Consider the following 24,998-nt stretch of genomic DNA (forward strand, 5'->3'; position numbering starts at 1 on the left):
GGTGGGAAGTGGCGGGAAGAGCAAGCGTCGGGCCCCCCGGGAGATGGCAGGCGGGGGGGGCAGCGCGCTGCAGCTCACCGTCTGGGCCCAGGACGGGCGATGAAGTTCCGACCAGGATTCGGGGGCCGCCGGCAATCTCACGGGTCAGGGCCTGGGTTTCCCGCCAAGGCCGGGGGCTCAGGTAGGAGCGGCGTCCGGGCCGCCGCTGTGCCTCCCGCTGGTGGCAGCCCGGCAGTCCGGCTCCAGCGCGGCTCCGCCGGCGACAGACCGGGTCCGCTGCACCCGCACGGCCACAGGTGAGGCCAGGAGTGTTCCGGTGTCCCCTCTGGGCCGCAGTGTCGGTCTCCTCCCCAGGGGCTCGTCCCGACACCACAGCAGCAGCCTCAGGGCAAGATGGCGGTCTGCGACCGTTGGTGAAATCCCCGCCGGCTGGCGGTGTGGCCGCAGGAGCTTTCGCGGCCGCGCCTCTCCGTCAAAGAGGGGCACCAGCAGGGACCGTGATGTGTGGGGGTCCCCCGGAGTGATCACCCCCCGAAGACTACGCTGAAGCAGGCGAATTAAAGCAGCGGGGCGACGGAGCTCAAGTGAGACACGTCTGCTCACATCGCCGCCGTAGCCACGCCCCCTATATAAAACTTTTAAAATAAAATAAATACTCACCATTTAGAGGGTAAGGAGTGGCTATTCCTGCATTTGTGCACTGAATAGAGACGGGCAACTGAAATAATATTTACAACAATGAGGATGATACATTGAGACACAAACATGCACTTGTTTAGTATTCACAAACAGCATATTTATAGGATCCACATAAACAAATGTAGTGAAAAGACCGTAAAATCAGCCAAATTAATTTAGGAAAAACATAATATTGCCTCAACATGTTGGACTGAGAATGTTCCCTGTGGGGTATGCTGTCATGTTGCCATGTTCCGAGTGCTTGACTGTGACTCACTTATACCCAGATTTTGGATTCTGGCTCTAGGTTCACACTAACATAACATGAGCAGGGGTCAACCTCTGACCCGGACAAAAAAAATGAAGTCGAGAAACTGTCCTGTGACCTGGAGGGGTGCACCAATTGTGCTTTCATTGCAGACAGTGGACTACCACCCCTGTCGTAGGTTTAGCATGTACAGCAGATCGGTGGCAGCATACCGTGTTTTGTAAATCCACAGTCGTGAACATACCTTCTATCTGTGTAGCCAGTCCCACTTGTGTAAAGTTCTGCATCAATGTGTAACCTAGATCCTAGTACTTACATCCAGGTGGATTGTGCGAGTCTGTGGCTTGTGTAGTACATGCAGTAGGTGCATGAGTGAGCCAGCATAATGGAGTCCTGCGGGTCCCATTTTGAAAGCCCCAAGCCTCCTACTGTGCACAAGATGTAGGTGAGACTGTTTTCATAGACAGTGGAAGAGTGTTGCTGTCATTCCTGAAAACAGAGGGAGGCAATAAGGCTCCTTTAAAATTCACCTATGCAACGGCTCCTGAGTGGAGCTGTAGATTAGTTTTCCTAGGTACTGTCATTTGGTAGGTGTTTGGGGTGGTACACTCATCTCTGTTGTTCAGGGTAAGATCTTTTAGGTGAAACCATCCTTTTGTCTTAATTCTGATCACTGTTCAGTGTGGCTGGTGAAAAGCCAGTTGCAGAAACTTCAAGTCTCTTTAGGCCTCTGTTGTGAGTACTCCTGGCTGTAGACTACCCTGCTGTGAAGAGCATCCCTCAACTCTGCACACAAGCTGTCTGGTAAATAGCCCAGAGAGGGCACTTGATAGAAGAACTGCCACAAACCTGTTTTGAGATTGCAGACAGAGAATCAACATTCCTAATCTGCATTGACTGCATAAAAGTGGGAGCTATTTTCATCCGTTTTGCTCCAGTTCTTAGTCCTTTCACCAAGAAAGGGAGTGTTCTGAGGCATACTTTGAGGACTGCTGTATAACAACCAGAACTGGGGTTGGTGTGATAGCCAGCTTCCTAGAGGAGAGGGTACATCAACTGGAGTCTTTACTTGCTGGAAGAGTTGTAACCCTGACCTGAAGCACTTGGAAACCAAACTGCCTGCTGAGCGAGTGAAAGCGCCTGTCAAGCTGCTAGAGGTGTGACTGTCCAGGTAGTGCCGTAAACTGCCAGACTCGAATGTGGAGGGTCTATCAGCAAAACGAAGATTGCGGAAAGCGTTCTGTGAGTCTGAAGAGTGTTGTTGCAGGCTCTCTAGCAGTGTGGTTCTACGAAGGAATAACTGGCCAGCAGCCAAACTTGCACCAGGAACAATCACGGTTGACCTTGCTACTTAAATCAAAAGCTGTGCCCCTGGTGAATGTAGCCACTGAAACCCAGAGCTGTTCTTGAGGCTGCCTTTGCCACAGAAGTAAAAAACTATGCCCATGGTGGATGTCACTGTCGTAGCCAAGACTTGTACACAAGGCGGTCACCATTGCATTATTCATAAAGTGTATCCCATGGTTGCTACCATGCTGTTATGACACTTATGTAAGTGGTGGTCCATCTGTTGCCCACTGTCCCAGAAGCAGGTCTAATGCCTGCCATGAGCCTTCACTTACTTCCATTCACTGCACTTACCCAAAGACTCACGGCTGCAGCTCTGGCTGCCCCGTCCTGCTGGGGCTTATCCAGCCCGAAGGCCACTCCTGCAACCATGATTTCTCATCCTAGAAGCGGGCGAGATCAGAGACATGTGATACTGAAACACAGAGACCTGCAGTTTCCATACCCCTACACACTTCCTCCCTGAGAAGTGTATGCGAATGCTCCAAAGTGCTACCATTGCGAGTCAAATGCCGAAAGGGTTGTATGTGGCCCAGTTTGTAAAGCCCAAGTAGGACAGACTCTGGGGTATCTGAGGTGAACCAACCCTGTTCCCACAGCTGAAGTCCAGTAGCTCCTGCTTGCCCCATGCCCCCTGAACTGGATCCGACACATGCCCTCTGCCAGAAAGGATATGTATTCAAAGTGACCAACTATGCACTGTATGCAACCCAAGTCTATATAGTCCGTGCCATTCACTTAATATTAAGTTTTCAATGGGAGTCAAGAGCACAATGGATTCAGGAAGGCATGCTGCAAAAGGCACAAAAGGCATTGATGGAAAATAAAACAAAGATTAAGAAAAAAGAACTGTTTTAAAAACTATTTCCCAACTTTTGGCTATTCGCTAGTACTCCATAACACAGGACATAATTCTTTGAAGCATTAATGTACTTCTTAATGTATAGTGCTATAATGTGAGTTTTTAAGCACCAAATTGAATATGTTTCAATACTTCTGAGATGTACTATTTAGGTCTGGCTATCACCATATATTGTGTAATCAACAGAAAAAAGCTTTCAGAAACACAACCGTCAGAGACTTTGGCTCCTCCCACTCGCTTACCTTGATTACAGCATTTCATTGGGCAGAACTTGTGTGGTCAAGAAAGAGTGCAGTGCTTGTTGCAGCTCTGTTGACTAACGAGTTGTGTTCACTCACCTAACATGGCTACCCCATTAAAACGAAATACCGTGGCAGTGTGCAAGAAGAACACCTCTCCCCGCCCCCCCATGATGTGATAGTATTAGCTAGGAATATTGCTCTTTGAGAAAGCAGCGTTATAACTGGTAGAGGTGTTGGTGAATAGAGCTTCCCAACAAGGGATTTCTCCCATGCAAAATGGTTGCTATGTCCAGTGTGATGAAGCAGTGACAGCTCATAAAGTTTACTTTTTCTTCCCATTTGAATTACTGACATTCAAAGCAAAACATGTTTGTTTTGCCTGCTCTTCCTTGCAGTTCAGAAGTGCTGCTCACTGCAGCCTTAGCCTGCAGTCCTGCGTCGCAACATCCTCATTCCAGTCCTTACTCTTCCACCAATCTACAACTACACTTCACTCCTCAACTTCACTGGCTCCTCCACAGACTATGCAGAGAGCTGCCACTAGGCAGGCCAACAGGGCCCAAATGTTAGCCTACAACATGGGTTCAGAAGCTGTAAAAATAGCATGACTGGCTACAGGTGACCACCCAACCTTTCTTCATAGTGTATGTTATGAGGGCCAAAGGGGCTCAGTGCAGGGCCAATAAGTACCTCTCAAGCTGTACATTCTTTCCCCACCTGTACCACACCCTCAGCCTGCATTCCCAGTCAACTCCCACACTAACTCACAGCCTCAGTTGCAGTGCTTCATCCTGCTGCCTTCTCCGGCTTTCATCACTCCCTCTTAGATGATCCCCACAGCCTAAGACTGATCCTAGCTCCTACACCAGCCCCCACAATCCCAGCTCCATCTCCTTTCCCATACCACCCCAGTCTTAGTACACTGTCCCCTCTAGCAATGCACCTATAGTTATGGATGGAACTGAAAAAGCATCTAGTATTGCTGGAAGGATCGATATTCTGTGACTGCATTTGTACACATGTGCACGTTCACAAGTGGTCGGTAGTTTAACGTGTGCGGTGTTAGAGGTGTTGTCTGGAAGTGCTTAATGACGTGAGTGGTGTTAGAGCAGGGTGAGTGGTGCGAGTGCAAGGTGAAAAGAATGCTGGTGTGAATGCAGAATGAGTGGTGTACCTGTGTGAGAACTCTGTGATCAGCATGCTCTTGTGAGACAATGGGGAGAGTACAAAGTAAGCTTGTGTGAACGGAGGAGGACTCATGAACCTGCGTGTGTAGTGTGAGCGGTGTGAATGCAGGATGATGTATCCCTAGATACTCCCAGTAATTCATCTGATCTTTGGCAAGTGGGGGTTCAAATGTAATTTGTACTGTGATTATCAAACCTGATCCCGCAACAAAATGTCTGCTTTTCCAACATGCCAAAAGTTACTTTTCTAGAGGTGGAAAAGTCATTGAAGGCCAGATGCTGAGCTCTGGAAAAAAGTCTTCTTGGAACTTTGAGCCAAGATGTCTTGGAAGTTCTGCCACCCTCGCCCTTATGTCAGTCATCACGCCCCCTCACCTTCATCTAGTGTCAAAGTCAAAATAAGCTTTATTCGATTTTTAGTTGCAAAATCATAAAAGCACATGTTTAAAAATACAATTTAAAAAAGTTTTAAAAGTAACAGTCACGACTAAATACACAAGGCTAAAAATCATCACAGATGACAGCAGGCAAGTTATATCCTTTGGATCAAGATCAGAGCTATACAGACGGAATCATACAAATATATACATCCTCATTACCAGCATTTTTCTGGGCTACTACTAGATAGTATTGATTACAAGGGATTCATAGTTGTTCCTAGTACCAAAATAAGTTAAATAGAGGAATAACAGGGTACTAATTATAAATCACATAGTGTTCCTGAAACTAATAAGTATCCTTAAGTAGGAGGAAACCGCTTTTATGACGAATTCTGATTCCAAATGTTTTAGCTTAAGCAGTGCCGCTCTACATCCCCTTATTCCCCATTTTGTAAGGGTCGGTTTCAAAAACCTTTTCCTGGGGGTCACATAAAATTTGCAGAACAGGATGCAGTGGATGTTGGTTTGGTGGGATAAATCATCGCATGGGCACTTTACCAAATGTTTGGACCAGTCATTACATTCGGGAAATGTCACCATACGGAAAAAAGGATCCACACGGAACCTTGTCGGCAGCATTCGTGAGAAGCAACTACAATCTAATAACAAGTAAGGCTGCATCCCTACGTGAGCGATAAGTAACTGATTCGACATGGCGGTGTGTTTACCCTTTTCAAACGACCACTTTTTCTTATCCAGGTGTTCCAAAATCAGTTTTTTTTTAGCATGCGTCTTGGAACCTTTCCCATACATGTGGGTTATCAAAATATTCTCTGTGCCCAATCTCAGACATGTTTTTGATATAATTTAACCATTCAATGTTTACAACTCCATCTAGCGATAGACAATCCGTAACGATATCTCCATTTAAAGATGTTTCTGGCGTTACCCAAATTTTGTGCCATAGGAGCAATGGAGAAGCTTTAATCGTATCCGTGGTAAATGGTAGCCCGATTTCGCTGTGGCTAAAATAAATGGGCATGGATTTAGGGGCGGCTAGTAGGTAACGAATTAAATAATTTTCAGAGCGTTGTATATGCTCTGCCTTAACAATCCCCCAAATCCCGGCCCCGTAAGTGCCAGTAGGAACACATTTTGATTTATAGATTTGGATAAGTTCACGCACTGGTCGCCCGCCCAGTTTCCTGGCGGAATTTATCAGGGCACCATTGGCCCTAGAAAAGGCCAATTTTCTTGAAAACACTGCCTCATTCCAAGTTCCTCTACTATCAAAGTTAATTCCCAAGTAAGAGAATCTACTAGTATTCTCGATCTTATTTTTTCCCAAGAAAATTGCCTTGCTTGATCTTGTCGTGGTACCACATGTCATGGAGTATGTTTTTGAGACATTAATTACTAGCCCTCGGGTACTCATATATTCCGAGAATTTAACCACAGCCCTTTGTAGGCCGATGACAGTTTGTGACATAATTGCTGCGTCATCCGCATACATAAGGATGGGAATCGGAATTCCCCCCCACAGAAGGATAATCAAACTGAAATTCCTTTAGATGTTGTCCCACACTGTTGATATACAAGGTGAAGAGAAAGGGCGCCAGAATGCACTCTTGTCTCACGCCTCTTCTTATGTTGAATTTATCAGAGCATTCTCCTCTCCGCCCATAGTGTACCCGGGCCCCTGCGTCCCTATACAGTTCCTTGATAAATGATAGGATTGTTGATCTATGCCCATGTCTCTGAGCGTCTTCCATAACATAGAGTGGTCCAGACAATCAAACGCGGAACTTAGGTCCACGAAGGTAATAAATAAACTACCTCTCTTAGCTTGGGTATATTTGGCTGTTCGTAATGCTAAGTTTAGGCCCATTTCAATAGTGCCCTTGCCTGTGCAGAAACCGTATTGTGAATTAGTGATGATATAGTTTTCCTCCGCCCAGACCTGCAGCCTATTGAGGATTATCCTGCCCGCTACCTTCATTAAAGCATGGTCGATAACAAACGGGGTTGTTCCTATCCCCTTTTTTAAAAATTGGTATAACAATTGCTTCTGGCCAGGTTGAAATAAAGCCAGAAGTATTAGAACGATTTAGGACATTTGCTAACAGGGGTGACCAAAGATTTATATAAGTCTATTGGGACACCATCCAGTCCTGGTGCTTTCCCTGAGGCGCTATCCTTGATTGCCTTGATGACCTCTGCATGACCAAATTCGATCCCCAATGGGAACGCCTCAGATCGCTCGACCTCTTCAAATGGTACCATCTGGTTGTCTAAATCATTATCACTCTCTGGTGTGTTAGGGTTATCATATAAATTAGAAAAATGCTTGACCCAAGTGTCCCCTGGAATAGCTAGGTCAATGATGTCTGTTTCCTTATCTGTCAGAAAGGGTGCATTAACTGCTCTCCAAAAAGCTATGTTGATCATTCTTTAAACATGCCTCGTGAAGGTTCTGCCAGATTTCGTGTTTTAACTCTCTTTTCCTTCTCGCTAAGGCAGCATGGTAGGATCTTCGTGTCTGCCTTACTAGCCCCATTGATCTAGGGACTTCATGTAGGGCGCATTTCAGATTGTGATATGCCCTAGAACAATCTTTGTCAAACCAACCCTTGACTTTATGTGTATGATTTTTATATTCCTTGTCAGTTGTTTTTTAATTTCGCCTGTGATTTTACCAAAGGAATTAAGAACATGATGATTATCTCCGGACAATGAGAGGGAAGTTATCAAATGGTCAAAAGTATTGGTGACCAATTTTCGGTTAAAAGCTTCAGGGTCTACTTTTGCCCATTTAATGGAATATCCGTGTGTTGCTTGCCAGATTGATCGGAGTATTGCGGACGACCTTAATATTTGTTCCTAGTTCCTTTGTTTTCAGGTAGAACGAAATAGGATAGTAGTCGCTCATGGCGGTATCGAGTGTCTCCCAGGACAAGACAAGTGACCAATATCTGGAGGACAGAAGGGTAAAATCAATTATAGAATTTGCCCCTCTCCCATTAAATGTTGGTTTAAACTCCTCCGCCGGTGAGCAACTTTCGTTAACATAGCTTAAATCGAAATGGAATATCAATGTATTCAGCAAATCCCCCAGCTTAGAGTGAACAAAGTGAGTTGGAGGATCTTCCCTGTTCTCCGCCAGGACACAGATGCCCGTAGCGCTGCGAGTGCAGAGCGTATAATTAAAATCACCCACCCATAGAAGTGCCAAATCCCCATCCCCTATTTTTTCTAAACTGATCAGCGAACTTCTAAGACTATTAATAATCCCTTCCCATAAAGATGCATGGGCATTGTTATAAAAGTTAATAATGGCCATGTTTTTCAATCCTGACCAATTGGTTAATAAAATCTGGTAACATTCCGTTGAGATAAATTTAACGACTGAAATCCCTGCTGTGTTTGAAATGTAAGTGCACAAACCCCCTTTGTTTCTACCGTGTTGGCTTACAATGGCGGGTGTATTAAAGGTTTGATATCCTGTCAAGTGAATTTCTTGGACCGTCCAGGTTTCTTGAAAGCACAATATGTTGTGCTTGTTTACTATATCTAACGATTCTAGGAGGTCCACTTTATCCTTCAGGCCAGCTAGGTTCCATGATATAATAGACTGACCTTTGGATGTTTTCTTATAAGTGGTGACAACCTCTCCCATCTTAGGTCTTATATCAAGTAGTCATTCTTCCCTGTATATCGTGTCGTTAGCTGTATGTATAAATGGCTCATAATCCCTTGAAACCTCTTTTGTGAGTCAGTCCACCCCCTCCAATCCAGAGAAAGAAGCAAATCGGTTGAAGGTGGAGATGTTAAAGGTGGGGCCCACCGGTGTATGCATATAGGGGTACCGTGATCTTGAAGGGTTACTTAATAAAGCTTGTGGGTAGAAATAACTTAAATCACGGGTAGATATACCTCCCCGTCATTCTCAAGGTACCAGTCTCTGATATGCATAGTCGCCCTAGGATCTCTGAAGTTAGTGATGAGGACATCCCCCTGTATATCTTTCGGTCTTTGTCCCACCCAACCTAATCTTACATGTAAGATTTCAACGTCTATGTTAGGGGGTAATGGCCTGTTCTTTCTCAGCCAGTGCACTACTTTGTTCTTAAGGTCTGGGTATCCCTCGGTTTTCCCCGCTACCAGCTCTGGGACCCCAGTGAGTATTGTAACATAAGGTACCGCCTCTGGAGGAAGATCTATTTGATGGACAGTTCCTTTAAGTTTTTATCAGAATGAAATCCCCTTGCGGTATTTCCGTGCTTGTGTTCTGGCTTGCTTACTTGCCCTCCGGCTCTTTCTTACCTAGGTCTCCTGAGGTCGGTATCTATAATCGTATTCAGAGGGGCCGAGGTGTTATCGTGGGCTAGGGGTAATAAATCAGCGCTATTCAAAGGGTTAGTTGTGTTCGGCCCTATGGATAGCACAGAAGAGATCGAATCATGTCTATTAACTGGCAATTCCCTGAGTAGTTTAGTGTTAATAGTAGTCGTTTCTTGGATTGACCCCAATTGCTCTACCATTCTTTTTACTCTCTCCACAAGTGGTATTAATAAGGATTTGACCAATTGTTCAATGTTTCCCATTAGGTCTTGAATAAGATAGGAATGTGGGGACGAGTGATCTGGCACAGGCTTCCTTGCTGCAGAACCAGACTCTTTAAGGGGCTCAAAACTATTTTAGGTGTTTTTGCTCGTCTGCCTATTTGGCTGTTCCCCCCTCGCTTTCTTTTATTTGGAGGTCCTTACCCCAATGATTTAGTTGATATAATCTTATTATTGGTGGGCTTCCTAGATGTCAATAGTGTTTGCTCTTCTGAAGAAGTTTCCTTTTTGGATCCTATATTCCGGTCTATAGAATTAGGCTACCTGCTTATCTCCGCTGTTTCCGCTAGATCTTGTAGCTGTGGGGGAATGCAGTGTCGTTAAATTGTTCTATATCGATGCCGTGATTAGGTGGTGTGGTTGCTAGCTGGATGGGACCCAGGGAGGAACGTTTATACAGCAATTCTGAAGACAGGCACCGCTTAGTGATGGCTATTTCACGTTCTAACACTGTAGCGGCCCTTGTTATAAACTGGTCCAGGGTCCCTCTGACAGTCCCTCCCACCAGGGATTTCCTGCCATTACTGAGCCGTGAGTTCATATTTCTAGTGTGTATTGATGGTTTACAGCTTATAGTACAAAAGATGCTAACCGAATCCCAAGGATTATATTAACACAAGTTATTACACAGTTCTTATGTGTTCTTACTTTAGTGTGTATATCCCGGGAAAACAATGTAAGGTCCATGGCCCAGCCCAGCCTCGGCCGGCCACAGACGGCCCGCCCTTTGCCCGGGCTTAGCCCGGCGCCGCCCGCGCGCATCCCGCGACACAGAGGGAGTGCCCGTGTTTTCAGCGCCTCCGGGCGCGGAAGTGGGCGTGGGTAGGCGGGGAAATCCCACACAAGATTCTGGGGGCTGCAGTCCCCCCGCTCGGCGGCCGCGTGATGCTGCTATAGGATGCAGCGGGGGGGAGACCAACAGCCGAGGGTGACCACGTGCTCACAGCACGAAACAGGTAGCCGGGCAGTGATCCTTTTGGCAGTAAGTCTCCTGGGCAAGTGTTCAACCGCGTCTCCCGCTCCACCGAGGGAGCGCCGGTGTTTTCAGCACCTCCGGGCGCGGAAGTGGGCGTGGGTAGGCGGGGAAATCCCGCACAGGATTCTGGGGGCTGTAGTCCCCCCGCTCGGCAGCCGCGTGATGATGCTATAGGTGGCAGCAAGGGGGACCAACAGCCGAAGGTGACCACGCGCTCACAGCGCGAAACAGGTAGCTGGGCAGTGATCCTTTTGGCAGTAAGTCTCCTGGGCAAGTGTTCAACCGCGTCTACCTTCATCTAGTGGCTAAATTGTGCAACGTACAACCAGGAAACGTGTTTTTAAACACAGTTTGCCTAGGGTGAGATACATTTTATCTAGCAGGTAATTACCTTATTTCACTGTGCCTCCATATCTTCCATCATCCCTTTTAAAAGTACTTTTAAAAAAAAAACTCAATGTAGGATGTGCCCTTTACAAAAACTTAACTTATGTTTTAGTAGCCTTTAATGTTGGTCCATATGTGATAAAAAACTAAGCGGGGTTCACATGACAACTGACTTGCCTCTTGGTTCACTACTAACCAGTGCCACTGATATCATGTGGCAGAGGAGGACCAAATTATGCAGCAGTGTTGACTAAATTATGCATGAAGAAAAGGCAAATTATGTCGCACAATGCAGCACATTTTGTGTTAGCATGATCGCATTATTTTGTAAAATTTACATCTGGTAACACTGTCTCTGGAAGAGTTCACCTTATTAATACCAAATTTAACATCTAAATACAGCATTAAGCAACAGAAATATGACCATTCAACCTTTGCAAAGAGCCTTCCAGAGCGCAGGACCACATATCGCCACTTTTTAGTAAATTTTTATCCGTTTGAGCTAGAAAGTATTTCTTTTGGTCAAAATCTACAGATTAATAGCAGACAAAGGATTATGTGGAAAATCAAATATTATTTGAAAAATGCTTATCTCGCATAATTCCAGTGGCCCTGCTAATAGCATCCTCATCACAGGCATGAGCGTTTCACAGTTTACGTTTGGAAACTAAATTCTGATAAATGTCAGTCAATGTACAAATTAATTTTAGTGTACTTAAGTGAAGCACTCCCAAGTTAAAGAAATATACTTTTTGAAATGTGAGTTTTTAGCACATATTTAAAATGATGAATTCGATATCAGGCAGAGGGCTCTAATTCGGGTTTGAGGCTTAGAGGCAAACCAGACCAATGGCTGGGCACTCTTTATTAATGTGCTACATACCCACGTTTGTATTGTAAATGAATTATTTCTCCCACTCTTGAAGCAACAGTCCATGCAAGAGTTGGGACTGCAGGAGGGCTGGTAGCAATTAAAACACACAAAGACCTATGAACTGATAAATGGTCTTTTGAAGACCTGCAAAGTACTTAGGATGAGGCATCACATCTTCCATAGAGCAGCCACCTCCATTGTCCCCGAGCTTCGCCACATCATCAACTACTCCATTGAAACGGACAACTTCCCCGCCAACTGGAAACATGCCCAGATCAAACACCTGCTGACGAAACCATTTGACAACCCGACTGAACTCAAGAACTTCAGACCCATCTCCCTCCTCCCCTTCCCAGCCAAGGTCATCGAGAAGGCAATCCATGCCCAACTCTCAGATTTCATCGCAAGGAATCACGTCTTCGACATCTCCCAATCCAGCTTCCGAAGCAACCACAGCACCGAGACCGCACTCCTCGCCGTCACAGACAACATCAGTTTGTTCCTCGACCAAGGCAAAACTGCAGCCCTCATCTTACTGGACCGCTCGGCTGCCTTCGATAAAGTCTCCCACTGCACCCTAATTTAGAGGCTCCATGACGCCGGCATCCGGGACAAGGCCCTGGAATGGATCCACTCCCTTCTTACTGGCAGAACACAGGAGCTCAGAACCTACAGAGCTCAGCTGCGGAGTGCCCCAGGGCTCCTCCCTGAGCCCCTCCGTCACCAACATCTACATGCCCCCCCACATCGCAGCCATTGTCAGAAACCATGGGCTCAACAAAACATCTACACCAACTACACCCAGCCGCCAGAATAAAATTTCACAGCAGGATGAAGGCCACTGCCAACTGGATGAAAGACAGCTGCTTCAAGCTCATCTCTGACAACACCGAGGTACTCATCCTGCGACCTGCCTGGGACTACTCCAGGTGGCCAGCCACCCTGGGAACCCCTCCCACCCCCACAGACCATGCAAGTAACCTCGTCATCATACTGGACACTAAAAAGCACAATGAGCCGCAAGATCAACGCCGTATCCTCATCCTGCTTCCACACGCTCTGCCTGCTTCAAAAGACATTCAGATGGATCCCCACAGAATCCAGAATACCGGTCACCCATATACGCTACTACATCAATGCTCTCTACGCCAGTGTCAACCAGAAACTCCTCAGGAAGCTACCAAACGTTAAAAAAATTCAGCATACTGGTACTCGACATCCCCCACCGCAGCCACATCACAGAACTACTTTGACAACTCCATTGGCTTCCAGTCAACAAGAGAATCTTCTTCAAGCTCCGCACACATGCCTACAAAGCTCTCCACAATGTAGGACCAGCATATCCGAAACCACCGCCTCTCATTCCATCTACCCGCCAGACAACTTCGCTTTGCCCAACTTGCCCTGACCACCATCCCCCGGATCCCCAAGACCAGAACAGGAGAAATATCCTTCTCCTACCTCACCGCTAAGACCTGGTACACCCTGCCCCTCCACCTTAGGCAATCTCAGTCGCTGATCCAATTCAGGAAGGATCTCAAGACCTGGCTCTTTGACTGAACCTCCACGTCCAGATCACGATGTCCCCCCGCCTCTCATCCCCAGTGATTTGAGACCCTCACAGGTGAGTAGTCACGCTATACAAGCTCCATATTGATTGAGTCGTCAGCCCCTGCTAAGCCAATGACAGCTGATGAACTGCCTGTGCACTCCACAGCCCGGGCTATGGCAGACAATGGAGTGGGGGGGCTAAAACCTTTTCAGCCTAATGGGCATTGCATGCTTGATCTAAAATAGATATATTTATTTATTTATTTTTAAACTAAATATTGCCCCTCCTCCTCCTCATGGCTATCATCATTCAAGCTACAACTTTTTACAGCAAAGGTGGGAAATAAAACCTTTAGAAAGCTGGTGACTAAAACCCTTACCGACTTTACAATGCACTTTCGTTTGGGTTGCAGGGGGTCTCCTTCAAGCCTCTGAGAGACCATTTCTAAAATACAGTTGCTGCATAGTGACCCTTCTATAGTGCTAAACTGCGAACAAGAGTGATGGGAATCCTGGGAACATTTTAAGCAATCGGCTTCAGCAATTTATTTATTAAGCGGGCAAGGTCAATGAGCCTCTTGAAAAGAAATGATAAGCATGGGTTGTCCTGTATTACTTCCACTAATTTATGGTATATATGAAAAAATTGATTTCCCCAGAATTTTTCAAACACACTTTAAACCAAAAAACAACACCCCATTCGATTCCTATGCAAAATATGAATTCCGTTCTTTGGCACTATTCTTCATTGATCATCTTTTATATCAGAATTCTACAGTATACTGTAGACTGTGCATCCCACAGAGGGAATGTGGGGGAGGGAGGGGGTAGTTTGCCAGTCTCTGAAACAAAACTACATACATTAGAAAAGCCAACGGTTTCAATATCACTTTTTCCATTTAAATGGCCTAATTATTTCGCACACTGAGGTCTACTCCGCAGTATTCAAGGTTTGTAATTTTCTTGTGCTATTCCAGCCACCAACAGCAGGTTGCTAGCCATGAACTGTACGCTCAGCAAGTTACTCATTTGGCCTGTATACATGCCTACCAGCTCACCGGATGAACCATCTGTAGAGGCATTACAGTGGGTATTCCTAATATCCCAAACCCTGACAGAGTTATCCATAGACGCAGAAGCAATCAAACTGCTGTCAGGGCTGAAAGTGAGACTGATAATATTGTCAGTGTGCCCCCTCAGCTCCTTATACAGGGTGCCTGATGCCAAGTCCCACAGTTTTAGCCGCTGATCCTCACCAGCTGATGCCAAGTACTTGCCACTGGGAGAGAAAGCCAGGGACAGAACAGGACCACGGTGACCCGTGAAGAGACGTACAGAACTACCCTGTTGAGAACTCCACAGCCTAACAGTCTTGTCTGTCGAACCAGTAGCGAGGTAGTTCGAATTGGGATGAAATTTAATGCAGTCTACATCCGCTAAGTGGCCAGCATATATTCGAAGAGGATATGTTCTATCAAATGTCCACAGTCTAGCTGTACGGTCGTGGGAGCCACTGGCAAAAAAGAGGCTACACGGGCTGATGTCGATATCCCAGACAGGGTAAGCATGTCCATGGTAAAGCACAGTGTTGGTGAACGTTTCCATATTCCAGTATCGAATTGAGGCATCTTCGGAGCAAGACAAAAGCCCAGAACTATCAGACATGAACCTGGTGCTGTAAACTGGCCCACTGTGCCCTCTCAGTATCTTCATCTCTGTGCCCAAGGAGTCGTCTTCTTCACCCTAAGGCGATGGGATAAAAGAGGAAAGAAAAAGGATAGATTCATTAGTATGCAACAAATACCAAAATAAAATCACATTCCTTTTTTAAAGGATTTCAAAGTCTCAGATAAAGCACTCTAGCAAATGTCACTGATTACACAAAGAATACCCAGCAGCTGGGTGACCATAAACTGAGTACTCAACTGGGAATGCCCCCTACTTTTCTGACAACTGGCGCTCAATAGTCTTCTCAAAGCTTTGAAGCTAGCCAACCCCATTCATAAGTAGGTCATGTATTGTATGTTTCCTTTTTAAATTCTGGTACTTTCCCGCTTCTCTAATCCATCATAAATTAAGGACTCCAAATATGAGAATGTCAAAGTAATCCTGGGCAGGATGAGCTGCTCACAGAAGGGCCTGGTAAATTTGAGAGCACTGGTGTAAGAGAGTAGGATCTGCTTCTTATAGTTACCCCCACTTTTTGCTGATGTTTCACTGTTTTTCGACTTTAGTCTGGCTGGGGCCCTGTTATCCAGGACCCCAGCCTAGCTGCTTCCTCTCAAATGATTCCATGTACTTTAGGTACACTCCAGTTTGGTTACTGGGGCACCCTTATGAGTTCCTAGTATATGGTACACTAGGTACCCAGGGCATAGGTACCCCAGAGGCCTACCAGGGGCTGCAGCATGTATTATGCCACCCCTGGGTAACCTTCAAAAAAAATGACACAACAGGTCTGCTACAGCAGCCCGAGTAAGGTGGTGTATGCACCCCTTACTTAGGTACCCTATATCTACCTATATCACTACACATATAAACCTATCAGTCACCCCTATGGCAGGCCTTATCAATCCTGAAGGCAGGGTGCTGGGTTTTGTGTGAGAGGGTACCCATGCACGGGCAGGGCCCCTCTGCAGCCTTTGGAATCTATTATCTGGGGTTGTTCTGTGATGCAGCGAGACCATATACTCTTCAGTGCATTATAACCCCGCGGTAAATGCTAACTTTGGAATGGCTGCAAGGAAACATATTGTGTTTGGTGTCAAACACCTTGGAATCATACCTCCCCGCCATTACTAGCGACAGAGGTATGATTCCACCCTCCTAGAGGGAGAAACATGGCCACATCTGTACACCCGGTACCAGCTTGACAGAACCCTGGCATCCCAAAATGGATGCTGCAGCCACAGACACGAGTCTGGCCTCCTGCTGCTGGTGAAAACTCCGGCAGGGGAGGCCTGGACAATAGGTTTCCTGTCACAGGGCGGTGTCACCACCTCCCAGACAGGCTTTAGTATATTAGGGCTGGGTGGGTGCACTCCAAGAGAGCTTTGAAGTCAGCACTGGGGGCACAATTGGTGTCCCTGTGCATAGCCCAGTTCAAACCGGTTGCAGGGGCTACCAGCCCCTGGTCTGGTGCGAAACTGGCAAAGGAAATGGGTGAAGCCACCCCTCTTTCCAAACCCTCCCATAGGTGGGTCCCCCAGAGTTTGTCCCACCCCTTCCTTGGGTATAAAGTAGGCACCCCCCCCCCGACTACAGGACTTTAGATTTACCTGGACGAAACTCTGATACTAAATCCTGGAACTTCGACGGTCTACAAGGCGCTAGATGACTGAAGGATCTCCCTTGGAGTAAAGGAGTTACTCCCCTGCGTGGCAGGAACTAAAGACACATTTGACCAGTTTGCATCTCTGAAGCTCCCGCAGGACTCCGAAGAATTTGCAACACAGGATGTGGGTTCCTAGACTTCCCAGAGGCTGACCTGAGATCCCAGCAAAGCAGAGACCCGTAGCCCTCGTGAGGACCATGGAACCGGAACCCCTGGACACTGTGCACATTTGCAAGTGCATATGCATCTTGACGATCCTGGAGGCTGTGCATTGGGTTACTTGGAGCCACGACCCGAGCAGCATTTCCACTGAAAATTGACAGCCTACACTTCACGAGTGTTCCGTGAACCGGCTCTTTGTGTTTTCTCTCGAGGTACCTTCGCAATCCCTGGTCCGTCGACCAGTGGGTCCCTGAGAAGGCAACTTTAACTTTCCTTGGGCTTCCCTGGTTGCTCCAGACATGCCCCGAATCTCCATCGCTTGGTGAGTCCCCTGGACCTTGCTGGTCCACACCGAAACATCTTTTGTCTTCCTGCATGAGTTACTGTTGCCAAAGCTTGTTGTGTTCAATCCGAGCACTAGCGCCGCAGCACTCGACATCCTTTGTGGGACAGCTCGAATCCAGCTCCTGGTCGTCGACGCCTCCTGGTCCCTCGTGGCTGTATAGTCAAGCTTCACCTCTTCGCACCTGAAGCACCAGACACCGGTGGGCATTGGTCTACCGTGCCCCTGGTCACCGACAAGTGACCCAGACTTTGTCCCCTCTGCTTTCAAGTTCTTCACATCTTCGATCCAGGCTTGGATCACCCCGGACACTTTTCTTCTTCACTGCAGCAGCACTTTGCAGCAGATCGCTATCGAAATCAATGACGATTCCCGACACCATGTGACACTTATGCACTAGGCTTCCCTGGGTGAGGTAACTCGAGTACTCCGGTGGTCCCGTTGGTGTTGGCCCTAGAACCCCGTAAATCTAAATAGGTTTGCTCAAAGTCCTCTCCTAAGTCTCCTTTAACTTTAAAATTCCAACCACGACTTTCCCCATAGAAGCTAATGGCGCTCGCGGCTGTGTTCCCACATTGCACGCGCCCCCCGTGGGTCTCCTGTGTCACTACCTTCGGTGGTTCTTTGGGGTCCCAGCGATTCTACGTGCTCTAGGCACTGAGTCTAGTCAAGTCGTGGTTCTTATACCACTTTCTTAATATATGATGTGGTCCCCCGCGGGGCCCAGTGTATATTGTGCTATTTACTGAAGTTCTATTGTGTACCTGGCTCTGTAATCTCATAAAGAGATTACTAGAGAGTGTTTAGTATAAAATACATATATTTTATATCTATATATACACACCTGGTGTGGTTCTCCTTTCATTTAAACATTCAAGAGGTTATATTCTGGTAAACCAAGCTGCTTTACACTCCTTCAAGACTTAGCCTGAAGGCTGCTCTCCGTAGCTACCACTAGGATAACTTTCATTAAAGGTGGTCTTTAAACCTATCATCAATAAGGGTTGTTTGGACTGGTGCAAGTTGCCGACTAGAACTAGTGGACAGCATATGCCAGGCCAACTTCTCACAACTGGTTCTTCCCCAGATGAACAGGACTGTAGAACATCCCATTGAACTGAGGCGATATCAGAGTGCAAGGAGGTGCCTAGTCCTGTGCCTGCTCCACGCCATCAAACATCTTGTTGCCCTCAAACTCACTTTTTTTAATTAATCAGTAGAAGGATAACAGTGCCTGCTTTCAGCAGCGTAACACAATTACATTAGGTGAAAAAGCAGGGGGGTAAATAAAATAGTTCCTTGCTCACGAGTCTCATTATTGGCCATTTCCAGGCTAAATATTTCATGAAATTGCAGTGTATTTTCTTGGAATGCATTACAGCTCCTGTTCTCTGCAGATACTGCCTGGAGAGATTAGATGCCAAGACCACAAACATACCTGAACTACTTTCACTTGCTTTTGGTGAACAAGGAGTGGCAAAGTTATCTTTCTGGATTGGGTCCTTTGAGTGCTTTGCAGATTAGACGGCTACATTATGGGAAGGACGTGCAAGGCCTCCAACAACTCCTGAATGACTTCACTTGGTTTTGCGAAGAGAGGCCTGGTATCAAATGAGGCCAAAACAAAATATATGATTTTTTAAAGGAGAACTGCGAAACGATCCAAAAGACGTGTGCTTGTAGGAAGCAGCCATCTGGAGCAAGAAGATTTTTTGATTATCTGGGTATCCGCCTGACCCCCAAGGTACACTGGGCTCCCCGTATCGAGAAAGTGAAATTGTTACCAACTCAGCAAACCGCACACATCAGTAAAATTCATAGAAATACGCCATGGCCACAGCCCTGGAAAGCTATAACATTAAGGTTAGTCAAGTATAAAATGTAGTTTTCTTAGATCTCGGTTAGACCTACCGCCCAGTACCCCTCTGACTCCTCTCTACTTGGAATTTGTCCATAGACAGCTGGCCCATAACCTAGACTATAAGTCACTCATGTTCTGGTATCGGTTGTGGTCTGTTGAAGAGCTTACCTCCTACCGTGAAGCTCTGTCCAGTCTTCTGAAATTCTCCCAGGTAAGTTGATTCCATGGTCATCTGCGGCGTCCCGCAAGGATCATCACTCAGCCCCACCCTCTTCAACGTCTACATGAGCCCCATCGCACGTCAACACAACCTCAACATCATCTCCTACGCTGATGACACTCAGCTGATCCTCTCACTCACCAAAGACCCAACCACCGCCAAAACCAACCTACATGAAGGGATGAAAGAAGTAGCCGAATGGATGAAGCACAGCCGTCTGAAACTGAACTCGGACAAAACGGAAGTCCTCATCTTAGGTTCATCCCCTTCCGCCTGGGACGACTCTTGGTGGCCAACGGCCCTAGGAAAAGCCCCCATACCGACAGACCACGCACGGAACCTGGGCATCATCCTGGATTCCTCACTCTCGATGACCATACAAGTCAACGCCGTCTCATCATCATGCTTCAACATCCTACGCATGCTCAAAAAACATTTCGCTGGATCCCCACCGAAACAAGAAAAACGGTCACCCACGCACTGGTTACAAGCCGTCTGGACTACGGAAACACCCTTTACGCCGGTACCACCGCAAAACTGAAGATAAAACTCCAACGCATCCAAAATGCTTCAGCCAGACTCATACTAGACATCCCCCGCACAGACCACATTTCCGTTCACCTGAAAGACCTTCACTGGCTCCCCGTCAACAAGAGAATAACGTTCCGTCTCCTCACCCACGCACACAAAGCTCTATACGAACTTGGACCTGATTGTCTCAACACGCGCCTTTCCTTTTACACCCCCATCCGCGTTCGTCCAACCAAGCCCTCGCCGCTGTTCCGCGCATCCACAGAGCCACCATGGGGGGGGAAGATCCTTCTCCTACTTAGCGGCCAAGACCTGGAATTCCCTTCCCATCCACCTCACTCAAAACCACCTAGCCTTCAGAAAACAGCTTAAAACCTGGATATTCGATAAGTAAACCTCCCCCTTCCTCAAGCGCCTTGAGACCCTCTGGGTATGTAGTGCGCTATATAAATTCTGACTTGACTTGACTTGATGGTTAGCTCATTGCGGGATTTACTGCAGAGGCTTGGGATGGAGGCGTTCTGATCGAATCCAGAAAGTCTGGCTCTTATTCCAAGGAACAGGATTAAAGTGATGTTCTGGGTATCAGCTGAGAAGGAGTTGGTAAAACCAGAGGGTAGTTTGACCCAGGAGCTCCTTAATTTTAAATCCGTTTGAGCAGTAACGGACCCCTCCCTCCCAGCGCCTTGAGACCCTTCCGGGTGAGTAGCGCGCTATACAAATTGTTTGATTGATTGACTGACTATGAGGACACTATCGACAAAATTGTTCCACCTCTTGGCACGTAAACTTTTTTTTTTACAATTTCGATACAGGACTTTACTCGCTGAATTGTTTTGTGTAAGTGGCGCTGTAATGCTTTTAACCACTTCGGCGCTGATGACGAGCTCAGCTCATCATAAGTTGCGCCGCTCACACGCTGATGACGAGCTGAGCTCGTCATGTAACGCGCGTTTAAAAAAAACGCCGCGTACAGCGGGAAAAGCCGCCGCGCGCATGCGGTTAATGATGATCTCTGTTCCTCATGCAAAGCCAGCCCAGAATTCATTGGGCATTTACAATTTTTCTCTCCGAACTACATATCTTTGAGGAAAAAGTGGATAGCTCCGTTATACAGATTGGTTGGTCCTGGCCATTACCTAGAGATGTTGAGAATCTTGTATACAGATACACTAAGGGAAATAGTTTTTGCCCTGGCCAAATATTGGTATGCACTTTGGATTAAGCCTCTAACTGTATTGTATGAAGTACTGTATTTTATTATTGGTTTTATTTCTTCTTGTTTTTACATTCTGTTTTCTACTCTTCTTGTGCTGTGTACTTTTTAAGATCCAAGTGATCGAAATAAAGTTATATAAGTTTCGGAAGTACATTCTTGTGTAAACATGCTTGAAGCAACTGCGTTTTTCCAAACATCATTTGTTCTTGTCATGGGGTTTACTAAGAAACCTTTTTTTTAGTACTCACTCCGAGGTCTAACAAAAGCCCTCTCCCCTCAAGGAATTTATATTCACAACCAACTTTTAAAGTGCTGTCTTCAATTGCATTACAATTGAAAATAGTGCCCAAGGATTCCCTAGTTTGGATTGCCAGAGCAACCATGAATGTAGAGAAGCGCATGGTTTTAAGAGATGAGTTCACATCCATGGTTCTCCATATTTCTGCTACTTTACCTGCTTTCAGAGCATTTGATCCCCCTAGCATACCATCATACTTAAACCACCTCCAGGTTGAGCAGATTTTGGAGAAAATCATACAGGACGGTCCATGTACTTAGAAAAAGAACTATCATTTTATAATGAATGAGGGGCACAGAATGACAGTCCTCACCAACATAGAAAACACAAATTGTGGCACTAAAGGAAATCAACTTTTACAGGCATCTGTACTAACTAAATTGTTTTATTTTAGGAGCTGCTAACTAATTCTGCACTGGAAGTCATTGACACCTACCTTGGTCTCAGTTCAGTTGACCATTTCTTAACACCAGGACATATGCCAAATTTACTGAAATTTGGCCAGGATAGATTTTGAAAAAGCCCAAGGAAATCTGTGATGCGTGGTCACTGTAGCCACTTTTGAACGAATAGCACATCAGGATTTCCATCCCATAGACCTCAACTCCAACTGGCACCTTTCATCTCCAATTCCAAACAGTTCTCTTGCATTTCTACAGACTAGCAATGGGAAATCAAATGAGTGCAAATGTTTACAGTTCTCTCCCTAGTGATTACAAAATGGAATTCTTTTAGCCTAATAACTGAAATTCTGCAGGAGCACGGAGTGCGATACAAATGGGGTCATCAGTTAAAGCTTCACATGAAAGACAAACCATCACTTTGCATTTGGAGGATGCTTATGGGAAATTGGACTGCGAGTAACAAATAGATAATGCAATAGGTGGTTCGTCTTCAGAACCCCAATGAGTGAATATTTGTCTGGCAGAACGTTACAAGTCACTGCAGTAACATGGGCCCATAAGAGGAAGAAATGTGAGAAGGCAGGCATAAAGCACAATTGTCCATGAGAATCTAGGGTGGAGAGGTTCGATACACAGTTTGCCCTTTTCCTTTTTACTCTGGAGGGGCATCAGTGAAGCTGTGGGGTGAAGTGTGAGAAAAAAAAACATAAATTTGTTGATTTGCTGGAAGAGGTATGTTCATATTTGGGGATTCTTTTAAGGGGAGAGGGAATGTGGGAGGGGACAGGAATGTGGTAGAATTTTTGGAGGTCTTTAAGCCTAGGGATACAGTTGAAGCAGTGATTGGGTTGTGGTGTTTGAAGCAGTGATGGGGTGAGAGTTGAGTGGTTGCTATAACTGGTCATTCGAAGTGGTCTAAAGCAGATTTGGCATGGCCTAGGTCAAATTAAAACTAGCTAATCTAGCTTTAAGACTTCATAAAATTCTGAGATTCTCCTTCCCAAAATTATGTCTGAACCAGAAGCTAGCAGGTGATGGGGTGTGAATTTTCCTGGCTTGCAACTCCGTTTCCCTGGCGGCACTCATCAACCGTATATTGAGACAGCCATAAAGAAATACATTATTTACCTGTAACTGTAGTTCCAGTATTGAAATCTTTCATAGATTCACATGCTTGAATCATTCCCTGTCATCAAGATGGAAGCCCCCAGTATTATTAAAAGGAATGTCCAATTAGACATAGCATATAAGGTTCTAGGTCTTCAAAATGTTGTAACATATCTCTCTCCTTTTGTAAAAAAGGACTAAAACTTAGAACCGGCCAATCAATAGACACCACCCAGAGGAACCTTGATGAGAGAAGCTCCAGTTCCTCATATTTTCCAAGCACCAATGCATACAAATAGTAAAAACTGAGATATCTACGTGAGTCTTCTACAGGGAAGGTGGGCGTGTCGCATGTGAATGTATGAAAGATTCCAATACTGGAGAACTACAGTTACAGGTAAGTAACTTATTTCTTACTCCAGTATTGGAACTTTCATAGATTCACATGCTTGAATCAGAGTAGCGAGCAGTGAACAACATATTTTTTTGTCATATACCAACTATAGATGGTAACACGAAATACTATTGCCTGCACATATATAGACAAATACAGGTGCAACATCACTACCTAATAAAGATATATATATATATATTATATATATATATATATATATATATATATATATACATACGTATTTCCCAAAAGAAGAAACAGCAGAGGCCAGAGGGGGTTCCTTCAAAAGATACTTTATTCCAACGATGCAAAGGTTAGTGGTGGTGAATGCATTTCGGCTTGCGTTTTTGCCTTCCTCAGCGCCCTACACCAACGAGAGTCTTGCATTGAATCAAGCAGTCCTGTTTCGCTAAAATGATGCGGACGGCACTGGGCTCCTCCCCTAGTTGAATCAGCTCACCTGTTGGAGTTCGCGTAGCAATGTGTGAACTCCAACTCCCAGAAGGCAACATGTTTATGCTGCTGGGCCGGTGGTGTGGGCGGCAAAATGATGGTAATTGCGGCTCCAATGTCAATTGCAGGTGCGGATGGCGTGGCTTTTGGTAATGCACCGAAGTCCCAAAGTACCTCCTCGGGTCCCCTCGGTCTGCCGCAGCCAAATACATATATATATATATAAAAAATTGTATATGTATAAACCTCTGTATATACAATTATAAGTACATATATTAATTTAACATATACAGATGGTAAAGGATGGTGGGAAGAAACAAGAAAAGAAGGCTCTCCTTAATGAAAAAGATATCGGAGATCCGCTTGTCCCATTGCCGCATCTCGCTTAACCTCTCAGAGTTCAAGCAGTAGTGATTTACACTATAAAAAGTGGATTTGACTTACAAAATGGTTTTGTTCTGTTCAGGTAAACCTTCAGGCACTGTTTGACATCCAGAGAGTGCAGAGCACGCTCCGCAAAAGTTTGTGGAGTTGGAAAGAAGGATTTCAAAATGATTGGTTGAAAAAGGTGAAAATCCGGAGGAACCTTGGTAATGAAGTTAGGGTTTGTTAGTCAAATAACTTGGTCATGTTTGAATTGTAAAAAAGGTTCCTGGGTAGTAAACTCCTCGAGTTCACTAACCCTTCTCGCTGAAGTAAGAGCTAGGAGGAGAGTGACCTTCCATGATAGGAACTTTATATCCGCTCTGTGAATAGGTTCAAACTGATGTTTCATTAATTGACTCAGCACTGTATTCCGCTGCCATGCATGAGGAGGTGCCCGAACTGGAGAGAACATTTTGAACAGGCCTTGGAGATCCTGTTTGAACAGCCTGCTGGACCATAGAAATAGAACATTATCCGTTCTGCGAAAACTGGAGATTGCAGCTAAATGAACTTTTATTGATGCACGAGCTAAGCTGGAGCCAGCCAAATGTAGGAGATATGGTAACATTTCCTCTGGAGGTGAATGGAGAGGATGGACTTTAGATGATGCACACCAGATGCAAAATGTCTTCCATTTGAGCGAATAAGTCCAGTCAGTGCCATCTGCTGTTGCCCTAGCCAGCACATGCTTACATTCCTGTGGGATCCTTAAATGTTGAAATTCTTGGGACTCAGGAGCCTAGCTGATAATTTCAGAGAGCTGGGGTTCAGATGACAGAATTGTCCCTGGTTCATCGTCAAAAGGGACAGAAATGGCTGGAGATGGATCGGAGGCTTGACTGAGAGTAGGTAAAGTTATGTGTTCCAATGTT

General features: G+C 45.8%; 1 protein-coding gene across 3 annotated transcripts in view; it reads right to left on the reverse strand.

The window, feature by feature from the left end:
• Positions 1–4,971: 4,971 nt before the first annotated feature.
• Positions 4,972–24,998, reverse strand: part of TAF5L (TATA-box binding protein associated factor 5 like) — a 144,181-nt gene continuing 124,154 nt past the window's right edge. For all 3 annotated transcript variants that reach the window (XM_078648837.1, XM_078648835.1, XM_078648836.1), the window contains exon 6: positions 4,972–15,117. In XM_078648837.1, coding sequence (XP_078504963.1) covers positions 14,320–15,117 — 798 coding nt within the window. In that variant the 3' untranslated portion in view covers positions 4,972–14,319. The remainder of the gene's footprint in view (positions 15,118–24,998) is intronic.

The sequence above is a fragment of the Lissotriton helveticus genome, chromosome 6 (genome assembly GCF_964261635.1).
Source record: "Lissotriton helveticus chromosome 6, aLisHel1.1, whole genome shotgun sequence".
Classification (NCBI taxonomy): domain Eukaryota; kingdom Metazoa; phylum Chordata; class Amphibia; order Caudata; family Salamandridae; genus Lissotriton; species Lissotriton helveticus.